At 36.7% G+C, this 9,907-nt stretch overlaps 1 protein-coding gene across 1 annotated transcript in view; it reads right to left on the reverse strand.

Annotated features, from left to right (window-relative positions):
* Positions 1 to 3,808: 3,808 nt before the first annotated feature.
* LOC105134766 (probable 1-acyl-sn-glycerol-3-phosphate acyltransferase 5) overlaps positions 3,809 to 9,907 on the reverse strand; it is a 28,789-nt gene continuing 22,690 nt past the window's right edge. Inside the window, 3 exon segments of the mRNA XM_011039307.1 lie at positions 3,809 to 4,224; positions 5,666 to 5,715; positions 5,717 to 5,791. Coding sequence (XP_011037609.1) covers positions 3,809 to 4,224; positions 5,666 to 5,715; positions 5,717 to 5,791 — 541 coding nt within the window.

Below are 9,907 nucleotides of genomic sequence, written 5' to 3' on the forward strand. Positions count from 1 at the left end.
TTTGCCGAACCACGTTAAATATTGTGTCAGTGTGCTTGGCCTCCTATGAGCAAATATCAGTACATCACCGGTCGGAATTCCCAACAATTGGTATCAGAGCGTTCGGTTTAAAGTGGTGTTTGATTTTGCTCAAAAATGAAAGTTGTCAAAATTGTGTTTTGACCATACCACTGTGTAGAGGAGGAAGAGACGAAGCCACTGGTGAAAACCGCGTCGAAATCGGACGTCGGAAACCGGCGCACGCGCCGGCAGGGTGACTGTCCACGTCAGTAGTTTTGCACAGTCATCAGACACGTCACCTGACACATCAGCACTCTGACCAGTCAAGGCAGAGTGGGTTGCCACGTCATTAGGCACGTCGCAGCAGTTCTGCACAGTCATCAGACACGTCACCTGACACATCAGCACTCTGACCAGTCAAGGCAGAGTGGGTTGCCACGTCATTAGGCACGTCGCAGCAGTTCTGCACAGTCATCAGACACGTCACCTGACACATCAGCACTCTGACCAGTCAAACTACCACGTCAGATTTGGTTGACCTATATGTCCTACGTGGATGACACGTCATTATAGCCACGTCAGCTCCCTGGATTTTGATCCTGTGTGGCGGAGTCTACGTGCAACCGGTTCTGAGATTGAATCTGGGCCGTTTATCAGGCCAAAATTGTTTTGATCAAATCTTAGCCGTCTGAAGTGCGATTTGGACGATTTCAGACTTGTTTCCAGCTAATTTGATCGTTCTGGATGCAATGGTATGGTCCGATCATTGAGATTGAGATCATAAATGGCAGTGATGAATTATTAAAGAGAGATTGCCCGATCAGGAGGCATATGATGGTCATCATGGTGGTCGATGGAGCTGAAGAAGAAGAAATCACGCATGTTTGCCCAATTACATGTGGTGAACTATTATGTGGGGAATTTTAATTGCCTTGAGGGAAGTTAAAATTGGAACACTCTAAACACCCGATCATTTGAACAATTTGAGGTGGAGAGTGAAATTTGATGAAGACCAATCTTGACGAATCTGAGCACTGGTAGTCTCGCCAGATATTGAGAAATCAGGTATAAAACCAGGATACCCCAGATCACTTGTAAAGGAAAGCCGCAACAAAGCTAGCAAATGGTTGTATATACGAAAAGACAGTACGATGGATAGATATGGCCTAAGAAGTTCTGGCTAGGAGATTGGGTTTTAAGCGGGACTGTTGTGACCCCTCCAATCTTTCCTGGGAACTTGTTTAGTGGAAGGATTATCCATACAGTACTATTTTCATATATGTGACAGTTTGTTATGAAATTGTTGAAGACTAGCAGGATGACGGCACAAAGGAACAGTTGGGTTCCGTATGATCAAGGATTTGATGGAGTGGTGATTTCTCCAAGGAAGTTAGATTCGGTGACTATAATTTCTCGAGGGGAGAATTGATGAAGACCCTGATAATGAAAGAGAAATACAGCAAAGGGATAAAGATTGGCACCCTATTTAAACTTGGATAGATGTTGTGACAGGATGAGCTGCTGTCAAACATAAGCAAGGAATAGGGAGAAATCTGGAGAACCAAAATTGCACGAGAGCACATGAAGATTGTGTAGGAGTACTCGGAGGATCCAACGAGGTACTATAATGAGACAACAGGTGCAAGGAGAAGAAGAGTTCCCAGATGAAGCTCAGAGCAGAGACTATGAAAAAGTTGTACAACAAAAGTCTCTTGTGCTCTTGATAAAGGCAACAAGCGAGGACCTTTCAATGCATGCAAGGATGGAAGGATGAGCTGTTGCAGATGCACCTAATTGAGGGGGTGCAAACGTCTGTGATAAAAGGCGACCGCCTATGATGAAAGGCGAAGACACCAAAGGGAGTTGGTGCGGGTGGAGCTGTTAAGCAGAAAAGGCGTAGAAGCTCCAAACATAGAAATTGAGGTGGAGGATTGCGAGGAGTATACCGCAACTTTCTCTTTCTATGTAATTAGTGGCAAAGAATTTATGGAGCCACTTTGAAGCATCTTAGCTGAAGGAGGATGCGACTGCCTATAAAAGGCGAAGACACCTTAAAGAGAAGGTGTGAGGGCTATGAGATGAGCCCATGATCAGACCGCCGTATGACGACGAGCGGAGACACCTCAGGAGAAGGTGTGAGGGCCGTGGAAGGAGCCCAGTTCAGAATGCCCCAAAGCCAATGTGATGGCTAGGTATGAGTGGACAGATGGATAGCCAATAAAAGGGCTATGATGAGTATGGAGACAAATGCAGGATTGACTTTCATGGATATTGCCCCTATGCTAAAGATCAATGAGCTAGAAGACATTTGCCTTGGACAATAAGTGGATGACTTGTGGAGCATTAAGACGTGGCTGCTATGAAGGAGCAGAGGGCATGCGCAGGTTCCGGGAACAAGTTGACTCTTGTCAAGGTGGTGAGCTCGGTAATGGCATTGTAATACTCAGAGTATGAAGACAGATATGGATCAACCTTTTATGGGCTGCCCCCATGGTTAAAGGTGGAAAGCTACCTAGACTCTTGAGACTAAGAGCGAGAGACTCATGGAGAAGTAAGGCGTGGTTCCTAGGGTGGAACAGAGGGCAGGCACAACTCCTGGATGAGTAGACTCTTGGAAGAGTGGTGAGCTTATGATCATATTGAGATACTCAGATAATGACTGTCGCACTTGAAATATCCGTTTGAGGGGGTGTTGTAAGCCTTGATGTGAGGCTTGAGGAATCATTTCGGACTGAGCGTGGTTGATACGCTCGAAGGGGAATGTTGTTCCAGAGACAAGCGTTAACACTATTCAGATGTGATGTGGCAGACCATCTGGTTATAGTGATCCTTTTGTGTGAGAAAAGGTGTGCTTAGGTCACTCTGATGATTGAAGGGTTTAACAAGTACCTGTAAACTTGGCTACAAAAGCTCTCAAAATGGAAAGCTTAGAAAAGCTGCAAGATGCAAGCTTGTGTTGAAGAAGAATGAGGACAGTTGCCCCACATGAATGGCAAAGGGGGTGATTGTTAGGTTGGTTGCCATTAATGTGCAACAACCATTTGCTATTGCACCAACCATGTGCACTCATCCAAGATGTCAAAGGTTGGCAGCCACCATTGTTGAAGAAGAGTTGGAGTTGGCAGCCACCTTTGTTGAAGAAAAGCCTCCATGAATGCCTATAAATAGAGGCATATGCAAGAGAGCAAAATGAGTGAAGAGAATTATGAAAATGTGAAGAGAGTAGAGAGGAAGAGAGAGCTGCAATGGCAGCAGCCTTGCTGCCATTGCAGCAGCTGCAAGTGCAGCAAAGAGAGTTGAGAGTTGAGTATGAGAGGGTGTAATCCTCCTCCTCCATGTATTTGTTTTGTATTCTTTCTCTATCTCTAAATATATTGACTTCTCCCGTGGATGTAGGCGGTTGTGCCGAACCACGTTAATTATTGACTTCTCTCGTGGATGTAGGCAGTTTTGCCGAACCACGTTAAATATTGTGTTAGTGTGCTTGGCTCTCCTATGAGTAAATATCAGTACATCACCGGTCGGAAATTCCCAACAGAAAGCTGTGGCAAAAGGTATTTCTAGGCAAAAATGAGATTACGCCAACCAGTGCGTGCACAATTTCGAAGATCATATCCAAAATGAAATTGGTTGTGTAAGTCTTGCAACAATAACACCCTCTTGGGACCGGAAAATAAAAGCCCCTAAACTTTCAGCTTTCTTTTCAAACCAGGAACTTCAAGAGATGTTTCATGATGTGAAGGGAGCATAGGTAAAATAAGGAGAAAGTGTAAAATTGAATTAATTGGCAGTTGATGTTCTATGTTGCCTATATAAGAGGCTTGGGACGAACATTGAAGAAGGTTGCAGATGACAGGTAACAACACACTAGAGATACATAAATTATGAACCAAATCGACAAGAAAAAAGTAAACGAAGTAAATGTGCTAATTAGCATCGTTACGGCCACAAGATTTACAAGACACTTCAGCGTTGAAAGATCTCCTTCGGTTCCTTGATGAGGGAAATGGCCTTGCGAATAAAAATCAGAAAGTAATAGGTCCTTCAGTTGGAATGTATTCATCAACCGTGCAGAAACCTCCTTTTCAACCTCCTTTTCAGATGTTGGGAAGTCATCAAGGGCTATTCGCCTGACATGAACATGAACTTCTGAAGGGTTCACCCCAAAGACATTGTCCAACAAAGATGGGCACCAAGATTTGTAGCCAATGGTCACGTCATAAACTGCAATTAGTACGAGACAATCAAGTAAATATCACATCCCCGGCGACGAGTGACTAGCAATTCAGTCAACCAGGGAATTACCGGTACTTGAGCGAGCTCAGCCTTCACGTTTTATAATATTGGAGCTCAGGTACATTTATTTTTTCTACGCACAACGAATATAATTAAGACAACATCATTTGATACTTGCAGGACGATTAAGAAAAAAAGAAGAAAAAAAATATCCAAGGACGAGTTGAGTGTCCAAATGCCTTTCAATCTCCTTCTGTAGCTTGTTTTCTAATTTCTTTATTAGCCATGATTGTTGATTGAAAAGTAGTTTTTTAAAAATTATTTTTTAAATTTTTTTATGTTTGTTTATTATTAGAAAAATTAATCAACAAAAAACACTTTTTAGTCAACGAAAAACATTTTCCAGTTAACAGAAAACACCTTCTGGTTAACAAAAAACACTTTTCAGCCAAAGAAAAAATTGACTTGGTTTTCAGGAAAGTATTTTTTTTTTGTTGTATTTTTTTTCAAGAAAGTGGTTTTCGGAAAATCACTTTCCAAACTTTCTTGTGTTTTTTTGCTGTTAGGAAAGTTGGTCAATGAAAAATACTTTTCAGTCAAAGGAAAATTTGGCTTGGTTTTTAGAAAAAGTGTTTTCTTGAAAAATTTGGACGGAAAACACTTTCCGGAAGTTGTGAAAAATTTAAAAATATCATTTTTTACTGATTATATCAAATTTGATCCTTAAACTTTTGATTGCTATATATATTTTGTTTTGAATATTTATTTTTCAATTTTATTTCTTAAAATTTAATTTTTATATTAACTTTGATCCTCATTTTTATAATTATTATTTGCTTTTCTCCTATTATTTTTTTATTGAAATTTTTTATCTATCAAATTTGATCCTCATTCTTTTGATTATTACTTATTTTATTTGAAATACTTTATGAAATGTTAATTATTATTATTTTAATTTCTTCATCTTTTTTTTTTAGATTTGATCTTTATTATTTTGATTATTATTTATTTTATTTGAGATAATTTATGAAATTATATTTTTTTCAATTTCATTCTTATTCAACTTTTTAAATTGTAAGATTTGTTCCTCATTATTTTAATAAACTTGAGAAAAATAAAACATTAATAAATTATTTTTTAATTCATTTTCCATAACATAACCAAACACTTGAAAGTGTTTTCCAATTCATTTTTCATAACACTACCAAACATCGAAAAATAATTCATTTTCTAGAAATTTATTTTCCTGAAATTTATTTTTTTAAAAAAAAATAATTTTCCTGCAAACAAACATAACCTTAATTTATCAACATTTTCCTTAATCAAAGGAGTGGTTTCAAGTTTTAAAAAGCATAAAAAAGAGCTGCAGAGAACACGTGCAATAATAGATATTAGCTATAAAGCATGGAATAAAAATAAATATAGTAACCTGCATCCAATAAACCCGTCAATTGTTCCATGCAAGCATAAAAGCCTTTTTGGAAGCAGCATGTTGTTCAGAATGGTCAAAGCATGCTTGGCTGCATACTTTTAACTCCTTATACACTTCTGCCCACTGCATAACATAACTCATTCTTAAAAAAAGACAAACACCTGGTGTAGAAAATGGTTTTTGATTGTTACATGAATTATAAATAGCATTAAAAATATAATTACTAATAATCAAAACTTATATAAAGAGTGGAGGAAATCCATCTAACACCTTCCCTTAAATTTGGTGGGCCTGCATGATCGAGTAAGAAGATGCTCGTGAGGAGGCTTGTTAAGAAGATTTGCAAGCTGATATATGGAAAGGATAAAGCAGACATGATGCACTACACCATTAAATAGTTTTATTGACGGGTTCATTCCGTCTGTGTAAGGCGTGCAATGCATAGGTAAAATATTTCTCGACAACCTCACCAATAGAACACGTCTGTTGAAATTTTGATTGTTAGTAATTCTATCTGAAATTAAAAAAAAAACCCAACACTAACAGTCTTACAGATGGCGAAGCGAGCCAAAACAAATTTCCTGCGAGAACTTTACAGACATAATAATTCTATTTGTATGTTCATAGTAATCACCAACGGAATATCTATCAGTGATTGTGGCATGAATGGTCAATATTTCAGAACTCCTTGTCAAATACTGACAAATATAGTCCGTCGGTAATAATAACAATAAACACTGACAGAATATATCTATCAGTGATTGTGGCATGAGTGGTAATTTTGTTGTAACTCTTGATAAAATACCAATGACCTGATTCCGTATGTAAAGCCGTCGACATTTATGTAAAATGTTTAAAAAAATATTATTTATTAATAGTAAAAAAAACTAATTAACCAAATAAAATAGTATTAAACATTAAAAATATAAAAATAATGTTAAATAATATTCATCAAAATATTCATTAAAATTTAATGTGTTTTAAAAACAAAATTAAACTAAAATAACGGTGGAGCTGGAGGAGGAGAAGGAGGAAGACGAGGAGGCTGGTTGTTCTCGGGATCGTAACGCCAAAAAAGAGTTGCACATATATCATCACCCATCCTTGATCTACTCTCCATGATCATTTGACGGAGCTGATCATAATCCATTGAGAGTCATTCATATTATTATTTCAAGGCCATGAACTCAGACTAGGTACTCGATACTGATGGAGAGCTCCCAACGATTGAGACACAATAGGTCGACCGCAAGTTTTCTATCGTAGTATTGGAGAGCCTATAGACCCGATTCTTATCAGGTTCACTAAATGATCCTACCCCCATTCACAAATCCAAATCGAAATCCAAATAGATCGAAGGATCCTCCCCACATCTTTTCCTTAACCGGCTATTATAGGTCCCTTGAAAATTTAAAAAAAAATCATCATATTTAATTCAATAAAATAATAACTTATGAAATAAAATGATTGAACGAACATACCACGAAGTGCTAAGCACGGTTGTCCACGAACTGCTTCACCCTCTTTTGGCGGTCTTGACTCCACACATATGTTTCTACAAATAGCTCCATTAAACTTGGCTCACGTCTAAGAGACATAGCCTGTAAAGAAAAAAACAGGTTGCAAGTTAAATATATTTATAAGCAACAACAAATTAATTAATGATATATTTTATTTAAACAAATCTTACCATCCGCTTTGCATATGCACTGAACTGGACAAAATCACTAGTATGCGTGGTCACCGAACCATGAATTTGTTGGTTTCAGTTGTCGGCACCAGATTGTGAGCATTGTGAGAACCGCTCAGACGTCACGTGCTCAATATATATATCATTCATATATCCCCTGAGATGAATGGCAGTTTAAATTCTCGCCAAACAGCCACCTCATTTCATCCTTCAAGACCATTATCTCTCTCGCATATCTTTTTGTTTTTTTATGTCATATGACACGACGAAAAGATTGATGTCTTCTCCCAAGTGCAGGAGTGTCGAAGTAATAAATAACCCGGCAAGACCGGGGTCGAACCACAGGGAGGTTATTTGTACAAATTATAAATAACAACAATAACAATAACAATAACAACAACAACAATAATAATAATAACAATAATAATAATACTAATAATAATAATAATAATAACAAATGTCAAGGTTAGAGGTTCCACTAATGGTATATCAAACAAGTATAGTATAAACTCTTATTATTGAATTGGAAACCACACACAAAGGAGGTTCCAATCAGTAGTAGTAGTAATAATAATAATAATAATAAAGAAAGAGAAGAAGAAAAAGATGATGAGAACTTGGAGATGGAAAATTAATGTAAGGATTAAACAATAATAATAGCAAATGTCAAGGTTAGAGGTTCCACTAATGGTATACCAAACAAGTATAGTATAAACTCTTATTATTGAATTGGAAACCACACACAAAGGAGGTTCCAATCAGATTATATATTGTTAACATGATTACATTAGTCATCTTATTCAATTAATGCTAATACTTGTAAATCTCGTCAAGCATTCATGATTATAACTTATGTTAACAACAAATCAAGTTCCTTTCATAGCTCAAGTGTCGGTTATACCATACATTATGGGCTATGAAAGTGCCAAGCATTTGTTGTACCAAGTGTTATACAACATAAATCAAGATTAGTCATTTAACAAGCAAAGTATTAAAGAGTGAACAAGATAACAAATATAAAACATGTTAGTATCAAACATTAAAGTCCATATTAAGTTTACATTATACTTATTGTTACACCATTAGTGTAACCTTTTCACCTTGACATAACTAACTTAGCTAGACATAATGAAAGAAAGCAAAATAGATAAACAAAATAAGAACATAAAAGTTAACTAAGTAAAGAAAAGGAAATGAAAAGCATAAACTTAATATTAATGAAAGCAAAGCATAAACATTACAAAAAATACAAAGAGAGAAAGGAAGAGCATGATCTTGATCTGGAAACCAAGATGCCTAAATGCATGGCAAATACCTCCTTTTATAGGCCAAAATTGGGAACTATTGATTTGATGACTAATTGATGAGTGGGTGGCCAACTCTTGACTTGGTGACAATCCTTATCTTCTCTTGTCTGCCCAAAACGTCATTGATAACGTCAAAACTGGAGCCAGTTGCAAACATGAAAGTTGTAGGCAATTGTCTTAGCTTTCTTGTGTAAAACATTCAGCTCATTTGGACTTCTAGAACTCCAGATATGGCCAAAATACCGAACAGTGCTCGGGCTGGAAGACAGATTCGGGCTTCTTTGTTGTTGCTACAATTTGGACTTGATAATGGCCTTTTTAGATCTTGGGCTCCATATGAAAGTTGTAGGCCTATGTCTTACCTTTCCATCCATATAAATTGGACCTAAATCTGAGATCTGTAGCTCCAGATATGACCCAATTACCGAACAGTGTTCCGGTTTGGATTGCACCGACATCTCTTCTCTAAGTTTGACCATCTCTTTATCCATGCAATTTAAGTTCTTCAAGTCATCAATCAATCCTTTCATTTATGTGATAGGCCTGCATTAAAAATAGACATTTACCACAAATTATAGGTATCTTATATTATTAGATACATTATTATAAAACATATTTTAGTTAAGGAGTTATTGATACTTCAAGTGCAAAATGATGATATAAAACCATGATAAAAATGCACTTTTAAGTACTAATCACACCCCCCAACCAGCTTATTACTAGTCCCTAGTAATCAAAGCGTAAAATAGAAAAACAATTTGTATATTCCACAAAGCAAGGTATTCATCATTTAACTTCCATTAGTCTATCCAGATAAACAAACTCTCATTAAATTTATATATCTGCTCAATACCACTTAACAAGATATTAATAAACCTTTCTTTTGTGCTCAATGTATCAACACATAATTATGGGGCTTTTCTTGGAAGAAAACAAAATTTTTGTTCTAATGTTTAAGGTTAACTTCCTCAATTGTTCAGTTGTTGGAGTAGAGATTATGATCTGAAGATGTTAGAAATTTATGTTCCATAACATGATCAAGAAAAGACAATAATTTATCATAAATACTATTAATATTTAATAGACCTATGTATTTATGGTGAATGTGCAATGAAACCTTTGAAAATAAAGACCTCAATGAAGCAATGAAGTATCTAGACTTACTAGCTGAAAATGCTTAAAATTAGGACACTACAGGCACGTATGAGGTACCGAGTAAAACTCAACCTCATACATCTAGTG

The sequence above is a fragment of the Populus euphratica genome, unplaced genomic scaffold (genome assembly GCF_000495115.2).
Source record: "Populus euphratica unplaced genomic scaffold, PopEup_1.0 scaffold91.1, whole genome shotgun sequence".
Classification (NCBI taxonomy): domain Eukaryota; kingdom Viridiplantae; phylum Streptophyta; class Magnoliopsida; order Malpighiales; family Salicaceae; genus Populus; species Populus euphratica.